The following is a 26,175-nucleotide window of genomic DNA, read 5'->3' on the forward strand; positions in this document are numbered from 1 at the left end:
GTTCACCATAAGGTCTCTTGGTTCTAAGGTAGGGAAAGCAACAATAGCAGCAAGATTAGCCATAAGCTTGTCTGTCCAGCCAAGTTTTTACGAGTTTCCAGAAACCCACATATCTGGCTAATTGGACAATGTTAAGGGGATTGGACAGTTAATAAATTCAGCTGAGATGATCTGAGGTGGGGTAGGACTACAACGTGGAATCCTTGAGGACATGAATGCTGGCTTTTGCTGCAATGGGCTTTAAGGACATTACAGGCTGTTTTAAAAACTGCCCTCTGGGATACAGGAAGCCAGTGTAGCGATTCCATCAGAGGGTTAGTATGGCAGTGTCTTGGTTGGCATAAAACCAACTGGACCGCCTGATTTTGAGCAAATTACATCCTGTGGTTTAAGTCAATAGGGAGTCCCAGATAAAGAGCGTTGGCATAGTCATTCCAAGACATCATCACGGCAGTAATCATTTGGATGGCAGCACCCACCGTGAAATATCTCATGATTTTTCTTACTCTCCGGAGCTTGAGAAAGCAAGAGGAAGAGGTGTCCGATGTTTTAGGGATAGATCCTCATCGATGAAAGTCCCAAGACTTTTCACTGTTGATCCCATCCCAGGGGACAAAAGGAAGGATTCCATTGATGAATTTTTCTCTTCGTGACCACAATTTCAGTTCTGTTGGAGTTTAGCTTCAACTGGTGACTAATCATCCAGTCCCGAATATATGACATAGTGTTTTGAATAAAACTTGAGATTCAGTAGTGTTGTCAATGGTGAAAATCAGCAGCATATCATCAGTGTAGTTGTATATTTTCAACTTCTGCTTCTGTAAAGAATTTATCAGTGGGCGAATGTAAAGATTGAACAAGTGAGGGGAAAGGGAGGATCTCCGAGGGACTCCACATTCTAGTTGGACCTTAGCTGAACAAAAAGGGGGGAGGTGGATCGACTGAACCCGGTCTTTAATAACAGTTGATAAGCATTGTATGGAAATAATAAGACTGGGTACAAAATGTGATTATTCTCTTAGTTAGATGGATTGTGATACTTTATTTTAATCGATGCTCTGCATGGTTATTAGCAATTATTAATACTTTATTTTATACAGAGAGCGTCGTGCTTCACTTCTGCCATGTTTAAGTGCTGGAAATAGCTTGGAAGGTTGAGTTAGCCTAGCGTGGTTTCAAATTCCTTACCATCAAATCACTACAGATGCCAACTGCAAACGTTTAGCTAAGTCATCTCACTGACGTTTAGGTTCAGTGGGTAAATTTGACTTTCTACTGATTTACTCCTAAAATTCCAGATATGACACACACCGAATTGTGCTTTGTGAATGAGGTTCTAAAAATACAAATTTAAAGTGAATCAATAATGTACAATGTAGGACCTATTCTTCACACTTGAAAAAATTAGCTAACTTTTTGAAAAGGGAAATCAAGGAACCAGATATCATGTGACAAGGGATTGTTGTGACGTGTTTTGGCATTTTTCACAATTACATAATTTGTGGAATAATATATTTGCTTGTCTTCGGGTGAATTGGTTCCATTAGAGCTTCTCAGCCCATCTGGGATATCAAGAGATGGTAAAACAGTAGACTATACTAGCAGAAAATTCCTCTTTCTCATCATGCTAATTTGAACCTACAGTTGATATGTTGAAAAAAATCCTTATCGATAATAAGCAGCAGAAGGATGGTAAATTACTGCTGAAAAAATGATGTGCAACAATGTATTTTAATAATGCAACCGATTATATAGGCTGTACCTGACCAGAGGGACAAAAAGTTCATAATTTTGTTTTGTTAAAAGCATTTAAGAGAATCTCATTTATCATTCTCACTGCTTAAACCTTTTTCTAAATGGTATTTTGCTTTCTTTTTGGATTCATAAACATATTTAAGCAAATCTACATTTTTACCAGTATTTTTACGAGGAGCAAAATATGATGTCTCAGCAAGAAAGATTTACCAAGTGAATTCAGCCTATTTTTTTTATCATTATTATAAACCCTCTCACACGCAGTAACACCCATGACGGGAAAAAGAAACCAACATAAATAAATCTTACAAGTTAACAAAGGAATTGATTTCTTCGTTGTAATCTGATTGAACAATTTCCTTATGCACAATTGAGGCAAACATAGAGGAAAGATTAAACGTGTTTATGTTTGCATAACCTAGTAACAAATAAAACATATGTTACCACAGGTAAACATTAGTTTTCCAGGAAGGGCCGTACAGCAAGGAAAATTTACCTAGCCAAATTTATAGTTGTGTTCCTTTTTTTACTTAATCAGATTTGTTACGACTTCCAGGACAAAAAAACAGAGAAACCAAAACCATGGTCAGGATTAAATGTGTGCAGTACAGGACAATTGCCCAATAGTGATTCACCCTGTACCATGTAAATATGCTCTTTATTTTCAATAAAAAATTACTGAAATACGAAAAAAAAAATACAATGAATATAGAAAGCAGACGTCACATTACAGACAATAAAGAAACAAAGAACATCAAAAACGCAAAGAAAAGACAGAAGAAAGTCAGGAATTGCAGATGCATGCAACCACCAGCAACGCACAGACGCATAAATACATAAGTAAATAAATTAATAGTAAATAAAGAAATTAATTAATTAAATGAAGGATGTCTGACTACCACTAAAAACACAAATCCAGAAGCAAGAAGGTAAGAGTGATGCCTCTTGCATAGTCTCGGGAGGGTTTATGAACTTCTTCGGAGATTGTGAAAATGAACAGGAAACATGCTGGGCTTCATTGTGAGGCTACAATCAGCATAACATTTATTGATTATGATACAAACTGATGCAATTTAATACTTCTTTTCAAAACGGCAGGCTTTAGGCAGAGTGTAAATAGAGAGTTCTTTGTACTGTACAGTAAGTAATTGTTGTTTTACTATTGCACCATATATTTTCATCTGGCCTAATTATGAACTGGTGACATTAATTAAAATTAAAAGGATAAGTTATCATTTCTGCCAGATTTAGGGATCGAATTTGTGATACTAACGCACTATGCGCTACTAAGTCCTTTCTAGACCTGACTTGTAGGACCATTTCATTAAGTTTGGCTAGTTTGTCATCTGTTATGGAGGTTGTCAATTCTCCCTTGAACCTAGTTTGCCCTGGTGTCATGAAGGCAGTGTCAGTAACAGAAAGAAAACAGGACTGTAAGGGCCCTGTTTACTGTACCATCTATAATTATGACTGACTCCTTATCTCCTTTTGATTTAGAAGGAGAAACCCTTTGTGAAAAGGGAAGGGGTTATAGGTAGACAACAAAATACAAATTCCCTTTTCTTATAATCTAGAGAAGACTTTCGTCTTAGGGGAGCTGCGGAAGAGGAGCTTTTGGGGTGAGCCAATCTACGTATCACAGTTGTATAGGGATCAACAAATTTACAAAAAAACTTTTTTTTCAAAATGCCTCAATGACCATCTTTATACCACTCCCGAAATTAATAAGGATGTACACACTATGATGTAAGTTGAATAAAAAAAGGGTTTTTTATTTTTATATTTATATTAGTGTTTTTCTCTGTTCATATCACCTTGCAGAGCAAATTCGTACATTTATTTATATATAAAAAAAAAATTGTTAAGCTTACCAACAAGAAAACGAGTTCCAACCGGAAAAGGTCACATTTCGCCAATTTTTTAAAAAAAGTGACAGACCAAACAACAGCTTAAGTTGAGAGATTTTAACTTACACACTGTCCTGAAGAAGGTGACGACATAAAAATCACCGAAACGCCGCGTCGACAATATGTTTGTGTGATAAATTTGTTGTACCGTAATTATTTCTTTTAATTGTGTATTTGACTCTATGAGATGAAATGTTATACTAATTGTTTTTAACAAAAATTTTTTTATATATAAATAAATGTACGAATTTGCTCCGCAAGGTGATATGAACAGAGAAAAACTCTAATATAAATATAAAAATAAAAAACCCTTTTTTTATTCAACTTACATCATAGTGTGTACATCCTTATTAATTTTGGGAGTGGTATAAAGATGGTCATTGAGGCATTTTGAAAAAAAATTTTTTTGTAAATTTGTTGATCCCTATACAACTGTGATACGTAGATTGGCTCACCCCAAAAGCTCCTCTTCCGCAGCTCCCCTAAGACGAAAGTCTTCTCTAGATTATAAGAAAAGGGAATTTGTATTTTGTTGTCTACCTGACTCCTTATCTCCCCCCTAATAACTCAGCCTGCAAAAAGGTGATTCCACTCTCCATCTCATCCTCTTATTCCTCAAAGATGTACATCCTGAAAATTCATTGTATGTCCAAGTAAAAAAAAACAAATACATAGTCACATTGGCTGACGATGGAGTGTGACCATATCCCAGTTTTACCAAAGCCTTTCCAGTCTTGCACTGGACGGAGATCTGGGGTTATTATTGTTATTTATTATTTACTGTTTATAGGTTTTATATAGTGCTAACTAGACCCAAAGGTATCAGAGCGCTTTTCATATAATGCAGGATCGTTCCATGGAAGTACATACATATATACAGATCATTCCATAGAGGTACGTACATACATATAGACCAAGGAAAACGTTGTGCAGTCAAGGTAGTTACAAAATGAGGACATTAGAACAGCACAAGTTAATGGCGTGAATGACAAAGAAGACGCTTAATCAATCAAATGCCCACCTTAAAGGGTCAAAAAGGATAAGGGTGTGATCAGTGGGAACATAACTTAGTTTGTTAGAGTATTAAAGTATTTGTTGAGCAGTAGGCGTTTAAGGTCCTGTTTGAAGCAGGAAAAGGATGGGTTACAGCGGAGATCTCTGGGGAGTGCGTTCCAGATCCTAGGAGCATTTCCAGAAAATGAGTGAGTCTGTGAGGATTTCTTTTTCCTAGGAGCATTTCCAGAAAATGAGTGAGTCTGTGAGGATTTCTTTTTCAGTTTGGGAGGTATTAGAAAAAGTGAGTTGGAGCTTCTCAGAGCCCTGGCTCTTCCTGCTTTGGAAAGTTTGGAAACTGGGTAGTTTGGGTTATGAGTGTGAAAGGCTTTGTGGGTGATGCAAGCAGCCTTGTTGATGCACCTTCCTTCGATGGGAAGCCGCAGTCAGCCTAGTACTGGAGCAGGAAGGTGGGAGAGGGCTGGGAGCTTCATTGCACTGCTCAAGCCAGGCAGGCTCACCTGCAGATATAACGCTGCTTTGCCATGACTCCAGGACAGAGGCAGGAAGGCAGCAGAGAGAAGCACAACACTCTACATAAAGCCTGGTCCTGGAAATTTCTGTGTACTCTGCATGGCTTGCCTGGCCCCAGTATATATCTGTTTTGGAGTCTTTTGCTCCACTGGTGATGAAACATGGTCACATGATGTGAAGTCCAGTCTAATAATACAATATCTATGCCTGGGCCTGCGATCAGCCAAAAGGCGTGGTCTGGTGCTTCCAAGTTTTTCTTTCCCAGCAAGACGGCCACTTGTTGGCCGACCAGAAGAACCCCAGTGGGCAACAAACAAGTGTCAGTGGTGTCCATCTGCACAAATTCAGTGGTGGTTCTCGGTTAACCAAAAAATCAATGTGTTACACACTGGGCTAGCACAATAGGTTGTGGGTCCTTGTAGCCGAAATAATTTTAATCAAAGTCCGTCGTAAGCTGTGGTCACGTGCATAAATATATTTGTGCAAATGAGGCCTTTTGCAGAGAACTGCACAAATGTAAGCATCGCTCGTTGAATTATCCAACATTAAAAGAAGGGTATAGTCAATCCGATGACCAAATAGAAAGGTATAGTGAAGGTTAATGCTTAAAAAAGAACACCCAATAATCAAGTCTTGCCAGTTTCATGAACCCTATTACATGACTGACTAATATTGTTACCTGTCAAAGCTACACATTGCAGGTAGCTTCACTAGAAGGCAGGATGTGGTCTGGTGAAGGCATATGAAGTGCATTCTAGTTATCCTTAAGTTACAATGATATACATACTATGTACACCACATTCCCCTATTAAAAAAATGGGGCCATAGACAATGCCGCCCAGCGATGTTATCTCTTCAATTTTTGGACTCAGAATGTACGGTATATCATGTATTAAATTTTTTAAAGTGCATCATGAGACACAGAAATAATCTGTAAAACCATAACCTTCCATCTTTTGCTATTTTTTGCCAAACTGCCAAAAAAGTATTTGTCCGAGCTAAGAAATCAAATGTTTAATTCACTTTTTTAAAAAATTGTAATTTTAATGTTTTTTAAATTGTTATCTTTTATGGCTTTTCGAATTGTAAAAACCGAATAAAGATTATTATTATTATTATTATTATTATTATGTACACCACACCCGGCACAATCACAAATTCTTTGCGGAGTCCTTGGGCCCTTAATACAAAGGGGCCACGAAAGGATGTTTTCGGCACCCGGTAAATACCAAACGGATACAGCTGACTGAGCTAATTGCCAAGTGCTGTAAATACCTCCTATTTGAAGTTTTGCTCTGGAAGATGAAGAATTAAAACAGAGTTGGTGTTTAACTCACCAACTTCCAAATGTATCAGAATTCACCACATTCTTGCATATGGATAGGAATTTACGTCTGCCACCTGTAATAAGGGCCTCAGTATAAACTGCCCCAACAGTCATTGCATGACTTAAGCAGCCAAACACTATTCAATGCATTCCACATTCCATACTCCAGTCAGAATACCCACAGGCATCCATAACACCCATGATGGAGTGAATCGGATACAATGCAGAGGGACCCACAGGCGTCCACTGCAGGTGAATTTGCCCACAACTCCCCTATGACTCAATGGAAATACTTTCCTTAGTTGATTGATGGTTTGTCAAAAACACCAAGGGCATCATTAGCATTAGGTTGCTCCCTCACCTCTCCCCAGGACAAAGTTGACTCGATTAGCCACACCTGAGTAGCATGCCCTTCTCTCGCCTATGGTACTGACACTCTGGCAACTTTCCTGCATGTGTCCTTAAGTTGTTCAAGTGCAGGTTGTGTTTTTTCTGGGAATCTACAATGAATTCCATCCTGTGTGTGAAGCCTTATTTACGCACAGCGTGGAATTATGAGTTTGGTTTTATTTAACTCATCCGATAATTATCCGATGCATTAAAACCTATGGTATTTACCGTATCATGGAGATTTGTTGTGCGTTAAACACCAAAACCCACATTTTAGTCTCCATAAACTAGTAATTGGTGTTATTTATCTCACTTGATTAAAAACGTACTCGCTGGACGGGTATTTATCAGGGGAGTTAAAAAACGACTGCGCTTGCACTATTACAATACTGTACTATTTGATGGCTCAATAGGAAACGTCTACTCACCCCCTCCTACTCCTTCAGTGTCTGTAAATTAATAATTTGGATTGCCTTCTTTAGGACGCTGCTCAAACTCAAAGTTGAAGTTTTTAGACCACCTTGCCATTGTCTCTGGAGACTGTTCTAAAGTTTCAATCACCAAAGTCTGGTAACTGTTGTCTTGTCATACGTGGGTAAGACAAGGAACAACACACCAATTATAGCTACATCTTTCTACTCTATACCATTCGGTGCCCCTCGCACCCCAAGCCAGAGATTCGACCACAGCTGTTTTTACAGATATTCTTAACCTCTTCGATGCGTTGGACTGGGCGTGGGCGGAGAACGGCCGGGGGCCGTCTGTTCCGCGCACGCGTGGAATTCTTCCGCACCGTAGGGGAATTCCAGCAGCGTCGAAACGGTTAACCAGTCAATGATGACAGACGTTGTGAAGTAAATAAAACAGTCAATAATGGTCCACACTGCTCCCTTATTTCGTTGCGCCCACTTCAGACTGGGACAGTGTCTGTCTAAAAAAATATGCTGTCTATAGTGCCGGCGTGAACTTGGTCAGCCATTTTAGCCTGCGCTGAGGAAAGCGCTTAAGTGTAGACATGGCCATTGTTTGAAATTGCACCCGTGCATTCCATTGGAGTTGAACCAACCTAATTTTCAAGAGTGGACATGGATCCTCCCACTGGCGGGTGCAGCCTCTTTCTGCACCCGCCCTATGGGAGATGCCTGGGTGTCCATGGCACCACCCACAACCTCCCCAAAAGAAGAGACCTGGGGCCCCCTGACTGCAGTGGCGCTGTAACTGGGGGTGCGAGAGGTGCTGCAGCACCCCCAGAGTAACCTTGCAGTACTTTCAAATAAGATTGATCAATAATGAGGCCTTTTGTTTTGTTTTAATCTTGTAGTAGCATGTAGCACTGTCTGTGCATTCAAAGATAGAGGTCAAATGCCAGGCAATGTCTTCTGGCAAACCACTGTATTCTTTTTTTTTTAAACACGGAGAGTGGTATTTATTTTTCTCTTCTCTAACTGCAACGTGAGTGAATTCTGTAACCAACTGACAATCATCCTGGGGTCAAGTGAGTGTGGGAGGAAAAGGCTGCAGCCTCTCAAATGTTTGGAATTCTTGTAAATGAACTTTACAAATATTTCAAAATGTATCCACAGCAAGTAACAAACAAATGCCTGCTGCAGCTGCATCAAGAAAAATATAGGAAAAACATACAGTTGCAAGTGAGAGGTATATTCATCTAATTCTGAAGTGTGACGGAAACAAAGACTTTAATAGGATAAAAAACAAGGCACTTCACCTATGTGATAAATATACACAGAAACCGAATGTCCACGCGCTGTTTGTGCACCACATAGGTTGATCTGTAAAATTGCACGCCTTGTAAACATTTAATGGCCATTTCAAGAGGACAATTCAATGGACAATGTGCTGTCTGTGAATGGCAGTAACCCCTCCTCCCTGCTTTACTCCTATATTTGGGACAATGTGCTGTAAAATGCACCATTGGACGCTTAATACAACCCTAGCATTCTCCTGCTGGTTGGGCGTGGCGCATTTTCCTACAATTCATGTAGCACTCGCTTTGATTCTTTCACAAACCCTATGACCTGGGAGAGGATGTGGCACCGCGGCCAGAGCTGCCGACACGAACGCTGGGGATCCGGGTTCGAGTCTCTGCATCTTCACAGCATCCTGTGATTCTGGTCAATTCACATACAGCTAGATTCATCAAAGGCCCGTTTTGCAAGTCAGTTATAGCGATTATTAAGGAATCGCTATTACAGACTCGCAAAACGGGAATCATGTACAAATCGCAATTTATTTTGCGATTCCTACAGCTTCCTTATTTGCGATTAGCTAATTGCTAATCGCAAATAAGGAATAACTCCCCATTCATTCCTATGGGCCTAAAGGCCCATAGAAATGAATGGGAAGACATATCAATGTGCGAATCGCTATTAGCGATTCGCATTTTGAAATTGCGATTTCAAGGGTGCAGGGGTGACCAAAGGACACCCTGTAGCACCCCTGAAATGTAATCTACATTGGTGTTGCGCACACACATGTCCAAAGGACATGTGTGTGTGTAACATGCAACTTAGAAAAATGCATTTAAATGCATTTTTCTAAGTTTTCGCTATATACCACGAGGTTTGATCTCGCGGTAAATAGCGGCCCAAAATTGCAATTTCGCAATTTTTAAATGGTTCATGAATCGCATTTAAGGAATCTCAAATAGAGATTCCATAAATGCAATTCCTCGCAAATGTGCGAATTCTTTAACCCCTTCGCTGCTAATGACGGAACCGTTCCGTCATGACCACGCCCGTTTTCATAAGGGCTCAGCAACGGAGGGGAATCTGGATAGCATGCATGGGGTGAATAGCGATTTTTGCATTTGGGATGATGAATCCCAAATGCAAAAATTGCGCTCGCAAAGGGCCAGATTCTCAGAATCTGGCCCTTTGCGAGCCGATTTTCGTTTCATGAATCTGGCCGATAATCTCCCATGCCTATGGACAGCGCCTGGATACCCTCACGGTTGATAAGCTGGGCAATATAAATCTACAAACTCCAGTGACGTAACATTGATGGCAGTACCCCCACTCTGAAAATTGTTCCAAAACCACTGCCTGTGTGTCACTTTCTAAATGGCCCTCAATCACTATGCCTCCTTGCAGCTTCTTTGTGCCCAAGTCTGTAATAAGCCTTGGGTGAAATGGGAAAGGGCTCCCTTATTTGCTTCTGGCCATGCCCCAAAGCAAATGAGGGAATGCCCCTTGTGATCTTGTTGGTGCACAACTAGAACCATCACAAACCACATTACTGAAGGGACAGTACAAGCGTCTGCGGCCCGCTATGTAATACCAAACTGCAAACAACGGTGGGTATACCCACTGCACTCCTACAGAACTTTGTATAAGTCTGCACTTTGTCCACATGTTGAAATAATTTGAGTTTGACAAACAAGCCTATGACTTTTAAGTGGCAGATTCGATGTATGGTGGTCTGCTGACGTAGAAAATGTTCTGCAAAGCCGTGACATTAATAAATCAAACTTCTATAAGAAGCCAAGTCCTGGAGCTTTAGACATCAGAAAAATATAATGTGGCAATTTTTGCATTCCTGCAATTACACAATATCTGGCACAAAATCTGTTTCCCACATTGTGAAATAATCACGTGATCTTGGTGCGGTGGACAGGGTCTACCAACAGCAGCTGGGGAAAAAAATTCTTATCCATTTCACCCAATCTGAACTTACTTTTAGATCTGATGAAGTGGTTACAATACGTCAGACCTGAAGGCCTCCCAAAAACGACATGGGAACTGTTCTTTTATCTAACTGTTTGGACACTATTCCATCCTTTGCCAATATGCTCGAAATTTTGTAAAAAAAACGTTTCAACTTTCAGGCTTTCATCTTACCAAGTCTGGTGTAGATTGATTAAAGGGGGGAAAAGTTAAAATGTTTTTTTTCCAGTTCACATGAAAGGTCTCATAGGCAAAGTCACCCATGAACACTGAAAACAGCTGAAGGGAAGTAGGGCAAATTAGAGTCAGGGCAGTTTAGTCAGGGCCAATGGAATTACCCAATTGTGCAGCTGTGGTATTTTGCGCATAATTATGGATTTGCCACATAATCCATGAATCTGCTGCACAATTTGCACAATTTTCATAATTTACAAAAAATAATTATTTACAGCTCAGGTGGATCAAAAGTTCCACCCAAAAAAAAGGTGGTTCTGTGCGATGGCAGACCCTTTATAAAGATAAAGAGGCAGATTTACATGCCCCTTGCGCCAATTTTGCGTCACTTTTCCCATGTTAAAAGTGACGCAAAATTGGCTCAAGGGACTTGTAAATCTGCCCCTAACTGTTGACCTTTCTATTACTGATTGCTGAATGCAGGTGTTGAACTGATATTGAAGTGCAGCTCTGTCCAGGCAGTACTGCAAGGTGCAGAAATGACAAACTAATGAAATAACATAGTCACAGATTGTATCACACTGTGCAGGATAATTTGCCTTTTCTTCCCACATAATTGTTTCAACCCTGCCACATAATTTGACCGTCCATTGCCACAACATTCCGATAGCCCTCATTATTGTATGTGTGAAATAATTTGTGAGGTTACAAAGATGGAATTGGTGGTGTGGGGTTTAAGGCTAACCTGCTAACTTACCAGTTGTTTTCCTTGACTTTTAATTTTCTCTTTCTATTGACCTTAATTAAGCCTCGACTAAAGCTGTCTTCTTCAATTCATATCAATTTCCAAAACTCAAAATATTTGGAAAAACAGTGGTTACCAAACTGTGAAATAACACAGAGAAGGGCACCGGCTAGCATATCGTAATAGGTGAGAAGTGGCTCATGGGTTCAAATGTAGTGAAAGATCATAGAAATCCTTTTGTTATTTTAACTACATAACACCTTGGGGCAGATTTACAACCCCCGTTTGCCACATTTGTGCCGCCGTTGTGTCACTTCTGTGATGCAGCGGCAGTGTAAACCATGCGCCACGTTGCGCCTTGTTTACAACGTGACGCATCTAGGGAGATGCGTCACGTTGTAAAGCCCTGCACCACATGAAACCTGTGTCAGGTTTCATGTGGGCGTTATGGCGCTGGGGGAGGCGTTCCGTCACAGGAACGCCTCAGAAAAGTAGCTGAGTGAAATCTACAAGATTTCACTCAGTCACATTTCCGACGCCGCTGCGTCACAACCTTGCGCCTGCTTGAAGCAGATCCGTGCCACATTGAAGTTGAGGATAGGCCAGGTTGGAACAGTGCTGGAGTTGCGTCAAGCCCGAGACACAACTCCAGCACTGTGCAAATCTTACGCCGGCAGATGCGACACACATCTGTTTATCTTTGCACCATGATGCGCCGCATTGTAAATGCGGCGCATCTTTGGTGGCGCAAGCGTAAATTTGTGTCACACATCTTTCCTGGTGCATCGCTGCTGATTTGCAGGGATGCGCCAGGAAACGTAAATCTGCCCCCTTGTATTTTTGCCCACTTCCAATGACCAGCAGAGAGCCACTAGAAGGTGTATATAGTTTACTGCTTTATTAAAGAAAGAAAATAAATAAGTAAACTAAACTCCCGTAACCAACCATATCTCAAAGGTTCTGACACAACCGAGGAAGCAAAAGACACTGAATTAAACATACATTTATAGTGTTAATTGAGCTTATTCAGATATAAGCTTTGCAGTTTCATACGGGCTCTTTGCAGAGTAGAACCACACTGTTGTTCTCACACAACCACCAGAGAGATGCACAACTATGTCCAGTAGGCCTGGGAGGCCTCTTCTTCCTGAGGAAGACACAGATATGATCAAACCAACTACAGCCAAAAGTAGGCCCCCTGGCCTTGAAGAAGGTTGTTCGGCTATGAAACTATAGACTCAAGGTAGACTTACACTGGTCTCGGCTGATAAATTGAGGTATGGTGTTCAACTGAAGAGTGCTTGGATTCGGCGTCCCGACCAGCTTGTTCTTGGCCATTTTTGTGTTCGCCTTGGCAAACTCTAGCCGAAGGGTTTGTGGAATTTCAGGATCAAATCGAATTCCCTGCATAAAAAAATAAATAAAAACGCGTTAAGTGGAATTCATTACTAAAGAAATAGGGCAGATACTTTCATATGGGAAGAGTCACAGCCGAAAAAGAGTACCAACAACATTGTGAGCCATTGGTGCCATTCTCTCGCAGGCTTTTACCCAATTGTGCATGTTCCAGAATTTTATTAAATATATATATTTTTAAAATGTATCTTTATTGTGTTTAAACAATTTGCCAGCTTGGCGACAGCCTAACAGAATGTGTTCCATTATCATATTAACATAACCCACCCATACCGCATCGCCCCCCAGCATTGCTACTCCAGCACTCCTCCACAATTATGTATATTGCATGTCCATAATCTATTGAGGCTTTCACCGGCATAGTCATATCACTATACTATATCCCGCCAGCAAGCCCCGTAACTCCACCCTTCCTCGTACCAAGTTCCTCCTTTCCGTTATCCCATTAGAATTTAATGAAATCTTACACCACCTATATTTTTAGTGAACAAGATGCCAACAATTACACAGGACAGCATGAAATTGGCAACAAGGAGCAAAGCGTACCTCTACATCCCTCTCAAGATACAAGACATTGACTCAATAATCCATTTAAAGGGGCTACAACATCTGTCCTGGTGCACAGAATGGTATTTATACTACACCCCCTTGATTTGCTGCATAGAGAGGAGGGTAACTTTACGCACTGAACAAACCTATGGTGTGTTGTTGTGCATTATAGACAATAAACTAATTAAACTAAGAGACAGGCATGCAGAAGGAATAAGGAAGTTACACAGTTCTTATAGTTCTTACCTTGAGATTGGGAGAGGGTATTTTTACATTTGCATAATTAACACATTCATGAGCAAAGTGTGATTGACAATGCTAAATAACCTGTATATTAATCAAATAATGTGTAATAGGAGACTACCTTTAGCCGTTATGAGCAGCACCCAAGTTAACATGCTATGTAACTTAAGTTAGTTGCATTTCTATTGCGATCTTGAATATTGACTTTCAGATATTTAAGGCCGAGAGGCCTGCACATTTAATTCTCGCTTGCTTTGCGTGATTGTGTATTTTTCCACTGCAGATGCAGTTTTCTCCAACGCCTGTTGCTAACTAGTGAATTGTGAATTGTTATGTATTAGACGACTAATAGTGAGGTTGTCATCGGAAGAAGACGAAGACAGCAGGCTGGGAGAGGACTTGAGGGAAGAGCTGATTGTGTCCGGCTCTATGTCCAGTGTAACAATTCAAGGACGTAGCCATGCATGGACCACTGCGTCGGCCTGAGAAAGAGGGATGTTTACCTGTTTCCAGAGTCAGGAGTAATAGGATTGGCTCCCAAGAGTGAGAACAAGCTCTAATGTTGCAAACTAGTGCCTTGTTGTATAATAATCGTGTGTGTTCCTTAGACTAGGGAGGAGACAGGGCCGGACTGGGAACCAAAACCGGCCCCGGCAAAGTGCTCGGCCGGCCCCACTAGGGGGAGGTTGGGGCTGCCACCGAGCTCGCCGATTTTGTTACAGGGCCGATTTTGCAGCTATGCTGCATAAACGGCCCTGTAACAAAAAACGCCCCCAGGGGCCCAAAACCGGTCCCCACCCTTGCGGCACACCGGGGGATTGCCCGGTGCCCGCAACGTCCAGTCCGGCCCTGGGAGGAGATGCTTGCTGACTTCGCACTGAGAAGATCTTTTTCAGCTCTACTGATCTCCACAGCCTGAGTGCAAAAGGTTTATGCCTTAGCATTCATATTCTCTCATCAGAGACCTTTATTTGGTTTTCTGAAGCTGACACCTTGCCTTATTTGCCTAACCAAATGCCCCTTCCCGACCTATACCTAATTAATTTAGATTAGGGGTTTTCCTTTACGGAACACGTTTTTTGGATATTCTGTATTCTTTATGAGGTTTTTGTTAATGTTCTATTTTTCCTTATTCTGAAATATCAGCTCTTGGACCATTTGAACTTGAAATATTGATGCTTAAATTTGAATACTTACCAAATGAATACCTTTGAATTAACTAAATGTGTTAATAAATGTTTTAATCTTATTCAAATCTCTTTGTTGTTTCCTGTGGAGCCGCACTGGTCTCCACTGTTTATGGAAATGTACGTAAATGATTGCTCCTAACACTCTCTCCACGTTGACGAACAAAGGTCCATACTACCAGTGTCAGGGTTTGTACGATGAATGCACACAATGTTTGAGATTCAAGAATCCCCATTCAACAATATGTAATTTGGGCTGATTTAGAACTTGAATCAACTGCCCTCCAGCCTAAGCACTTGTGAACAATAAAAACAAAAAACAATACCAGGCATCTGCATTACCCCTCCAGTGCAAACATCCATGCCAGGCCCATCTGTATCCCACATCCAGGATTCTGTACCAGTGAAGCTCAGAAGAATTTGAGTGGTTACTAATATAACTTGTTCTTCTGTCCCACGAAGCAGTCATTATAGATACGTAGTCCTTAAAGCTCAGATATGTTCCAAATATTCTGGATATCTACAGTGGTGTAACACAAAAAGATGGGGGCCCTCTTATCGGACAAGCCAGATTTCCCAGGGAGATTGATTCTCCTGTCGTCGATCACGCCAGGATCGATCTTCCCCCACATTGTGATTATTCATGCAGTTCCCTGATTGATGTTCTCACGGGACCGCACATTACCTCCCCCGCATTCCCGACTATCAGATTCTCTAGGCTCTCGCTGGTCAACACTCCCTCAAGTATCCGGTGTGCCACCCTGACTCAGCTCCAATTTGATAGGACCTGCGTCCCGCTTATTTCCCTGCACTCCATGCCATCAGCACCGCTCATCATTCAACCCAGTCCTGAGGAAGATCCCCATTAAAGAGGATCGAAACGCCGTAGACCACTCAGCGCAAATCCAAGGCGCAACATACAATGTGGTTCATCTAAAATTACAGCCAGCCCACATCTAAACGAAAAGACCTCAAATCTGCTGGAACCATATTGTTTCTTCTATTCACTGTATATATTCATGCACCTGTCACCCTGCGCCGCCTTTGCTGATCACTTTGTCAATTGCGTCGCCACCGTGTACATCACTAGCACCACTTGAGCACCAAGTACAAATAGGGTTGTTTTAATTGAATTGTCTTCAGTGCTGATACAACTGTAACCAGTCCTATTTCTGTTTTGGATAAATATGATGCCATGAGCACATTTACAACTATGAACAAGCCTCCTTTTTCCTTTCTGATAATGTTTTTAACATATCCTTTGTAACTGTCTTTAAATAATACCAGTTGGTATACCATATGTTTATACTATGTGGGATAATAAAGCGGGAAAATAATATCGGAGAGAGGAGTTGGCCTAACGGCTAGGGCGGTCAACCTCGAATCTGGGGAACCGGGTTCGAGTCTCGGTAATGACGCTAAAACATCCTGTGATTCTGGGCAAATCACTTAATCTCCCGTGCCTAACAAAAATTAATGTGTCCTCATGTAACGCAACTGTTGCTATGTAGAGTGCTCTGATACCCGATACCTTTGGTTCAAGTTTGCACTATAAAAAACTCAATAAAAAAAAAAAACAACAGCATTTCAAAGTTTCGGACAGTGGAGACTCAAAGGCCCTCCTTACAAGATGGCTGATAATTGGTGCGATATTCATTGAACCAGATAAAATCTTACTGCGCTGACTCGGAATTTATAGGGTGCGATAAATACCACCTGATTACGAGTTGGTCCTCAATAATGGGGAATAACATGAATACTCTTCCAGAATCTGCATGTCTCAAGCATTTTTCCCCAGATAAATAGAGGCAGGTTTGACCAGAGGATGCAATTTGTATCATAAGATTTGCTATTCTGATAAGTACAGTAACGGGGGTTAACGCTCATATTGGAATTAAACTGCCAACTCATAATTAGAGGCAAGCCTGTTAAACAATATCTGAATAGTACTTTCTCTCTGCTCCTACTTTTCAGCAGTTACTACTGATATCTATTTTTCAAGGCTTTCTTTTGTCCCTTTATTTGATTAAATAAACTGGGCTACCATTATAGGTACTTTAAAATGCAATTTAAATGCATTTAACTGCTATAGCTGTAATAGTTGTGCTACTCCTGTCCTATTCAACAATGTCGTGTACAGCAGTTCACTTTTCCTATATGCACTAATAAAAAACTTTTTGAAACAAAAAAACTAATTAAACAAGCATTTGCAATGCAATAGGTCTCGCATTAGGAAAGTTTGAGCAATTGGTATTGTAAATGACACATTTTTTATTTATGTGTTGATTTTGAAAATAGCGAAATTAATAGCTTTGTCATTTACAATGCCAATAGTTTTAACTTTCGCAAATGTGACACCTATAGCATTTGTAATGCAATATGTGTTGTATTTACGTGACTTAGATGTATTGATATTACAAATAACAATGGCTTTTAAATTGTTTGATAATTAATACTTAAATAAAAGTTATTGTAATTTATAATGGCAATAGCTTAAACTTTTGTAAATAATTTTTGTGAAGATTATGTTAATTGTATTTTATTGTGACGAAAATCCAAGCACAGAAGTGAAATATTAACATCTTTTTGTGACATTTGTAATAAAGCTTGAAACATTGACAGAACATATTTGAACCAGTTGTTGTTGAATGGTTGCACAGATTGATGCTGTGGCATTCAGTGATGCTGTGTAATTATGTAGCGTGTAAATATGTGACACTGAGTGGTCTTTGGAGTGTATGTTGCATTGAGTGCAGTGCAATTATGTAGCATATAATTATGTGGCACTGAGTGGTATTTGCAGTGTATGTTGCATTGAGTGCAGTGTAATTATGTGGCGTTTAATTATGTGGCACTGAGTGGTATTTGAAGTGTATGTTGAGTTGAGCACAGTGTACTTACATAGCATATAATTATGTGGCACTGAGTGGTATTGTGTGGAGTGTATGTTGTATTCAGTAGAGTGTAATTGTGTGGCGTGTAATTATGTGGCACTGTGTGGTATTGTTAGGAGTGTATGTTGCATTGAGTGCAGTGTAATTATGTAGCATATAATTATGTGGCGCTGAGTGGTATTGTGTGGAGTGTGTGTTGCATTCAGTAGAGTAATTATGTGGCGTGTAATTATGTGGTACTGAGTGGTCTTTGGAGTGTATGTTGCATTGAGTGCAGTGTAATTATGTGGCGTGTAATTATAAGGCACTGAGTGGTATTTGGAGTGTATGTTGCATTGAGTGCAGTGTAATTATGTGGTGTGTAATTATATGGCACTGAGTGGTATTTGGAGTGTCTGTTGCATTGAGTGCAGTGTAATTGTGTGGCGTGTAATGTGGCACTGAGTGGTATTGTTTGGAGTGTATGTTGCATTGTAATTATGTAGCATATAATTATGTGGCATGAGTGTTATTGTGTGGAGTGTATGTTGTATTCAGTAGAGCGTAATTGTGTGCTGTGTAATTATGTGGCACTGAGTGGTATTGTTTGGAGTGTATGTTGCATTGAGTGCAGTGTAATTATGTGGGGTTTAATTATGTGGCACTGAGTGGTATTTGGAGTGTATGTTGCATTGAGCGCAGTGTAATAATGTAGCATATAATTATGTGGCACTGAGTGGTATTGTGTGGAGTGTGTTCTGAATTCAGTAGAGTGTAATTATGTGATGTGCAATTATGTGGCACTGAGTGGTATTTGGAGCATATGTTTTATTGAGTGTGTGAGGGTGCAGAGTGTGTGAGGGTGCAGTGTGTGTGAGGATGCAGAGTGTGAGGGTCCAGTGTGTGAGGGTGCAGAGTGTGTGAGGGTGCAGAGTGTGTGAGGGTGCAGAGTGTGTGAGGGTGCTGAGTGTGTGAGGGTGCTGAGTGTGTGAGGGTGCAGTGTGTGTGAGGGTGCAGAGTGTGCGAGGATGCAGTGTGCGAGGGTGCAGTGTGTGTTATGGTGCAGAGTGTGTGATGGTGCAGAGTGTGTGATGGTGCAGAGTGTGTGAGGGTGCAGAGTGTGTGAGGGTTCAGAGTGTGTGAGGGTGCATATTGTTTGACGGTGCAGTGTGTGTGAGGGTACAGAGTGTGTGAGGGTTCAGAGTGTGTGAGGGTTCAGAGTGTGTGAGGGTACGGTGTGTGAGGGTGCAGAGTGTGTGAGGGTGCAGAGTGTGTGTGGGTGCAGAGTGTGTGTGGGTGCAGAGTGTGTGTGTGGTTGCAGAGTGTGTGTGGGTACAGAGTGTGTGTGGGTACAGAGTGTATGTGGGTGCAGAGTGTGTGAGGGTGCAGCAATGGTAGTTGTACAGAGTAGGAAACCTTTGAAATTGCATAGGAAAGGCTCCGTGTGAATGTAAAATGTTTTTAACATAATGTGTGAGAGCCAGGAAGTCTGTGGCTGAGATGCAACCACTTTGTGAGGCTGCTATGTTTTGTTATGCTATCCTATGCTTTGTTTTGTTATGCTATGCTATGTTTAGTTTTGCTATCCTATGCTTTGTTTTGTTATGCTATGTTTTGTTGGGTTTTGTTATGCTATGCCTTGTTGTGCTATGCTATGTTTTGTTGTGTTTTGCTATGCTATGCTATGTTTTGTTGCGTTTTATTATAATATGCTTTGTTTTTCTATGCTATGTTTTGTTATGCTATATTTTGTTTTGCTATCCTATGCTTTGTTTTGTTATGCTATGCTATGTTTTGCTATCCTATGCTTTGTTATCCTATGCTTTGTTATGCTATGCCATGCTGTGTTTTGTTATGCTATGCTGTGTTTTGTTATGCTATGTTTTGTTATGCAATGCTATGCTTTGCTGTGTTTTTCTGTGCTATGCTATGTTTTGTTATGCTATGCTATGTTTTGGTGTGTTTTATTATGCTATTCTTTGTTTTGCTATGCTATGTTTTGTTATGTTATGCAATGCTATCCTATGTTTTGTTATGCCATGCTATGTTTTGTTGTGTTTTATTATGCTATGCTTTATTTTGCCATGCTGTGTTTTGTTATGCTTTGCTTTGTTTTGTTATTCTATGCTATGTTTTGTGAAGCTATGCTATGTTTTGTTGTGTTTTGTTATGCTATGCTATGTTTTGTCATGCTATGCCATGTTTTGTTATGCTATGCTATGTTTAGTTTTGCTATGCTATGTTTTGTTGTGTTTTGTAATGCTATGTTTTTTTGTTGTGTTATGCTATACTATGTTTTGTTATGCTATGCTATGTTTTGTTATGCTATGCTATGTTTTGTTTTGCTATGCTATGTTTTGTTTTGCTATCCTGGTATGTGTGTGGTTGTGTGTTTGGTTGTGTGTGTGGTTGTGTGTGTGGTTGTGTGGTTGTGTGTGTATGGGGGTTGTGTGTGTGTGTGGGGTTGTGTGTTTGTGTGTGGGGGGTTGTGTGTGTGTGTGGCGGTGTGTGTTAGGGGGCAGTGTGTTAGGGGGCAGTGTGTGAGGGGGCAGTGTGTGAGTGGGCAGTGTGTGAGTGAGTTGTGTGTGGTTTGTGTGTGTGGAGTTGTGTGTTTGTGGGGTTGTGTGTGTGGGGTTGTGTGTGTGTGGGGTTGTGTGTGGGGTTGTGGGTGTGGGGGGTTTGCGTGTGTGTGGTTTTGTGTGGGGGTGTTGTGTGTGTGGGGGGTGTGTGTGTGAGGGGGCAGAGTGTGAGTGGGCAGTGTGTGAGTGGGCAGTGTGTGAGTGGGCAGTGTGTGAGGGGGCAGTGTGTGTGGGGGGAATTGTGTGTGTGTGGGGTTGTTTGGGTGGGTATGTGTGCATGTGGGTATGTGTGTGTGTGGGGTTGTGTGTGTGGGGAGTTATGTGTGTGTGTGGGTTTGTGTGTGTGTGGGGGGGTTGTGTGTGTGGGGGCGTTGTGTGTGTGGGGGGGTTGTGTGTGTGTGTGTCCTGTTGAGTGCCACTCACAAGGCTGGGAAGCACCACATATACTGTTGATGTCACCTCTAATGCAGTTAGAGGTGTCTGGTGAGATGCGAAGTGCTGGATGCAGTATCGCCATGCAATGTGATGCAATTGCAATAGGCTAACAGGGTGGCATGAACTGGATGTATATTTTTATTTTCATAGCGCCTTACTATTCCTGTTGATGTGTTGACTTGTGCTGTAACGCACAGGCGGCTAAAATAGCACCAAATATGCCTCTCGGGTGACTGAGATGCGAAGTGCTTGATGGAAGAGTGTCCCGTGGTATGATTATGTTACACAGTTGTAAGACTGTGAGACATGGGACGGCAATGCTGTGACACAAGGACGAGAGCCTGTTGAGATGGGGGGTGAGGCACAAGAATGAGAAGCAGCTTCTAATATGCCCGTTGCGGGAGGCTTAGGAACAAGAGGTGAGCTGTGACGCAGTTATCAATCCTGAGGGATGAGGTGCTGTATACCCCGTGATGGGGTGCCCTGGTAGGAAACTGAGGGAGTTGGCAGCATTAAATACACTGTTGGTCTTTTAATGTAATGCGTTTGAGCCAGGAAGTCTGTGGCTGAAACGTGCAGACGAAAGCATCAAGTCCAAAACCACAGGAGGAGACGAAAATAATAGGGGGGGGGTTAAAACAGTGGAGATTGGGGTGAATTCGGAGGGTGTATTGTGCAATAAGGGTTAAAGGCGATGCAGATGGAGGGATGGGGTGAAAACCGGGAAGGGCCGCAAACGGAGGGAAACAATAAATAACTAGTAAGATAACAAGCGATGCGCGCTCTTTGCTAGGGGAGGGGAAGGGCCATTAGCCTGCGAGAACTCGCGGCGGAGATCAAAGGAAGGGTGGGAGGGACATTGGCGAGCGAGGGGTGAGGGGGTGTGCAGCCTGGTGAGCTGAAGTGGCAGCAGAGGTGGAGCGTGGCGCGCGCGCACGAGCGCGTGGTTGTGCTCACATGCACATGTATTTGGATTGTGATACTTGCACTCTAGATCATTGAGTTTACCAACTGTGGTGTAATAACCATATACATAGGAGTATCGCTGTGGATAATACAGATGTAAGTCACATATCGCAGGCATGATCCCATGAGCCTGCGTCTGACTGTCCTCCCTTGGATGACAGAGTACAACATTTTACGGTTCGAATCTATGAACAGGGCATTGAGCTTACATTTGATGCTCTCTGCAGTTTTACTCAACGTTGTGAGCTCTAATACAATAAGGTGTGTGAGCCAGACATGTGCATGCCCCTTCCTACCAGGAACCCGCCCTGCCCATATATTGTTTGATGTCTGTTGATCTGTTCTGCCCATAGTGTGCCCAAGACCACACATATTGTCTGATTCCAGTTGTAAGAGTCTGCTGCACTAATGAAGCTACGCCGCTCGACTCATCCCACATAATTGTTCACAGGGAAGTAGCCAGTGTGTCATGGGCCCTAGTGCAAGGAAGGAAACGGACAACCTGGCCACTGTTTGGACTGTGAAAGGCCTCAGGCTTTTGGACCCTGGTGCCACTGCATCCCCTGCACCAACGGAAGTTATGCCCTTGATTTCACTCGGTTTGACATTCGAAATTTCAAACAGCCAAGGGCTACTATCTATGCAGGATGAACTGCACAAGAAACAGTAATACTATATAAACAGAATTATTCAACAACAAAAAATGTTGCACTCCAATACGTACAGCATATGACATATCGCGTGTACGGAAGCAGGACAGGTCGTAAGACAACAGCTGTACGCCTGTCAGTTACACAAACAGCACAGCCCCCACCCGCGCCTGCCTTCAACATGCAAATGGCGCTGATTCATATGTACACAACTCCATTGAGCAGCAGAAAGCCGTTTGTGCAGGCTGACAGCCTCGGGGGTTACCGGCCACGGAGAGCACTCTCACATGGGTGACAGGGAGAAAAAAAGAGCAGCAAATTGGCGGCGAGCTCTCGGGTCTGCTGTGCTACAGCGCGAGTTTTATTATCAGTGTATCTGACAGACTGTTCACCTTCAGCTACACAGGGGACCCTTAAGGTGAAGCAGATTTCACCACATTCGAGTTTTTAAAAGGAACCTTTGTTCTTTAGCAAATCGTCCATTGAGACAATAGGGAAGCGGTCTGGCCAATTAAATTATACTGTTAAAATAAGGCTTTTTTTCAGCTGGAGTCTCGCTGCTGCTCTCAGCGTGTGGCTGGCGCACATATTGGGAATACAGTCAGATCAGGAGGCATGGTATGACCGAGGTGGTGCCATCGTGTTTAGTACATTTAAGTGACAAGTGTGTTGTAAATTGCATTATTTGAGCCCATATTTTATAATGGCTGCTTTACCTGAAGGTGGGAAGTGCAGGGCTGGTCGAGGTCGCACAATCATGGGAGGCCCCTGGGTGACCAGTGATGAAAGAGAGGGGGGAGGAGAAATCCGAGTAAGGCTGTGTGCAGGGAGAGAGGAACCGATGGCCGTGAAGCAGGGGGCGGGGCAGCGGAACCCTTTGATGTGGCCTGGCGGCCGTGAAAGGAGAAATGCTGCTGCCAGGGGGAAGGCTCGTGCATGAGAGCAGGTCACGCAATTGTGATTCATGTGAACTGTCCAAAATCCTCTGGAGGAGAGCCCTTGGCCTGAAGTACTGGTTTAGCTGCATTAGGGCTCTTTTTCCTATTCCTGCGGAATAGGAAAGGGGCGAGCCCTAAAAAGAGCATCTGAATTAGTTTTCTCCTGACTCGTCTGCCTTTAAAGGTGGAAGTGGAGGGCACGGTGATGCCTTTAAGGCCTGTCTCGAGCAGCCTCACAAACATGACTGTAGTGCTTCTCATCTCTCACATGCTTCTTTCCTGCACCCTGAACCTTTCCTGCAGCAGCATGCCTAGGGCACATAAAGCAGCAGCCTCGACTAATCCTAAATTCACTTTGGCGTTCAGAATTCCATAGGAGTCACTTATCTACTATGTCTCCAGCCACCATTATGTACGGTCTGCTTACCATCCAACCAGTGAAAGAGTTGTTGCAAAATTCTGAGTGTTTTTCTCCAACACTGGTCACCTCTTAGGTCTACATGGTCCAGAAAACATCTTTGCAGTGGCATAGCTTCCATTGGTGCAGCTTGTGTAGTGGCTCCAGGCCCAGAGACCTAAGAGGCCCACTAGCCCCTGCTTATTGATGTATTTCACTGTTTAAACAGCGGTCAGGTGGCCTATTCCCTTCATTACATTGGGGTCCATGACACTTTGGTTACTCCAACTCCCACTTGTGCCCACCTCCATGGTCCTTCATCTGGGTTTTTGGCTGTTTAACCAATCTGTTTCAGTCTCCATCTAACCTCATGGTTGACATACTTACCTGTTACAAAGGGAATGGACATTGTACACCTTGCAACTCTGCTAACACATTCAAGTAAGACAATAAGGCCATAAAGTTTACAATGAAGGAATAAGACATACAGTTGAATACAATTTCAACTTATTTAAAGGTCAATCAATCAATCAAGTAGTATTTATAGAGCGCAGTTTTTCACCCGAGAGGGTATCCAGGCGCTGTGCTGCGGGTATCAGTCGAAGAGCCAGGCCTTGAGTCCCTTTCTGAAGGGGGTCAGCGAGGGTGCAGAGCGCAGGGGGTTCCAGGCTTTATCTCAACCATGGTGTGGCGTCCGTATCTATAATGTTTTGGTTGGTGGTTTTCAGTAAATAACTTCATTACTCGGTCTGCTAAGGGTGTGGTGCCAGAATAGTGTTGTCATAATATTGTCTGACATAAATAGTGTGTCCTAAATATTGTTTAAAAATGAGATAGAAAATCCACACCCAGTGGGAAGATATGTTTGTAAACGACATTTAGGGCTCAAAGGGGCAGATTTATGATGCCCTTGCGCCGCAATTGCGTCACTTTATTTGACGCAACTGCGGCGCAAACAATGCGCCCTATTTACAACGTGACGCATCTAGGAGATGCGTCACGTTGTAAAGCCCTGCACCATAAGGAGGCGTTCCTGCACAGGGGGGGGCGTTCCTGCGCAGGAACGCCTCCTGAAAGTTCGTGAGTGAAATCTATGAGATTTCACTCAGTCACTTTCAGGCCAATGCTGCGTCAAAACCCTGCGCCTGCTTGAAGCAGGTGTAGGTCTTGATGCAGCATTGTGTAGATGGGGCACCCCCGAGCCTTGCTGGAGCTGCGTCGCGCTTGCGACGCAACTCCAGCAATGCCCCACATTTCCGGCACAGATGCGTCACGCATCTGTGCCGTTTTTGCACCATGGTGCGCCGCATTATAAATGCGGCGCACCATGGGTGGCGGAGCTGTGGCGCACTGTGGCGCACGTTAACTGGCGCATCCCTGGGGATGCGCCAGTTAGCATAAATCTGCCCCAAAGTGTTTGTCCAATGATAATTCTGTGTATGATATTCTGAAGCACACAAGCCAACTGTGACAATTATTGGTCATCTTTCAGGTTGAAAGATTCAAGAAAGAGAGGTTGTTACATGTGTGCATGTCCCACCACCCGTGTGCCCTCACTTTTAGCTGACACTTATTCCACAAAGAACATTCCATCTGTCCACAATCGAATTCCATGACCTCATCATGCCTTCATATGTAGCCCACACTGCACATCAAAAACTCTTGACAAGACATAACACATCTCATTTCCTTCCAATAAATGCACACAAAAGTATAAACATACATCTCTTTCCACTGCAACATATCATACAGACCACAAAAATAAAACTGGAAACAAGGACAAAAAAACACACACATCAGTCCAGGACCGGACCCCAGTAGGTGACACCAGTCCAAGTATTAGTTCAGAAGAACACACTCTCAGAAAGCACATCACTCTCCACAACACACAGGATGGGCTGATTAGAGCCTTCGTCAAATCCTGTCTGGACTATTGTAAGTCAATTTACACTGGCCTCCCTAAAACACTCATTGCCAGATTACAAAGGCTAAAGAACCAAACCAACGGAGTGTACCCTAACCTTTGCAGATGAGATCACATCACCCCTGCGCTGAAAGCTCTACACCGACTACTGTTTGACGACAGGACCACATTCAAGGTTATCTGCACTGTCAACAAAGCCTCAGGGGTAAAAGGACCAAAGCAGCAGCAGAAAAGCATCACACTACACCCCAGCCAGAAACCTCTGGTCATCAGACTCTAACTTGATTCAGCAACACCTGATCAAAAGGATGAAACATGGAGACAGATCCCCGAGAGTACAAGAAGCAAAACTGTGGAGAGCTTTCGGCCCCTCGTTGAGAACTGAACAGACCACATCCAGCTCAGGAAGCCCCTGAGAAGTAAACTATTCAAACCAACTTACAAGTGGGCCCTCCAGGCTTTCAGAGGCTGGGATCACAAACCATCAACCTTGAGCACCTTTTCTAATCA

The 26,175-nt window shown here is 42.5% G+C and overlaps 1 protein-coding gene across 2 annotated transcripts in view; it reads right to left on the reverse strand.

The window, feature by feature from the left end:
- RBPMS (RNA binding protein, mRNA processing factor) overlaps positions 1 to 26,175 on the reverse strand; it is a 678,829-nt gene that overhangs the window by 203,260 nt on the left and 449,394 nt on the right. For both annotated transcript variants that reach the window (XM_086961708.1, XM_086961707.1), the window contains exon 5: positions 12,762 to 12,912. In XM_086961708.1, the coding sequence (XP_086817834.1) occupies positions 12,762 to 12,912 (151 nt within the window). The remainder of the gene's footprint in view (positions 1 to 12,761; positions 12,913 to 26,175) is intronic.

This window comes from Lissotriton vulgaris, chromosome 3_1 (genome assembly GCF_964263255.1).
Source record: "Lissotriton vulgaris chromosome 3_1, aLisVul1.2, whole genome shotgun sequence".
NCBI classification, from domain to species: domain Eukaryota; kingdom Metazoa; phylum Chordata; class Amphibia; order Caudata; family Salamandridae; genus Lissotriton; species Lissotriton vulgaris.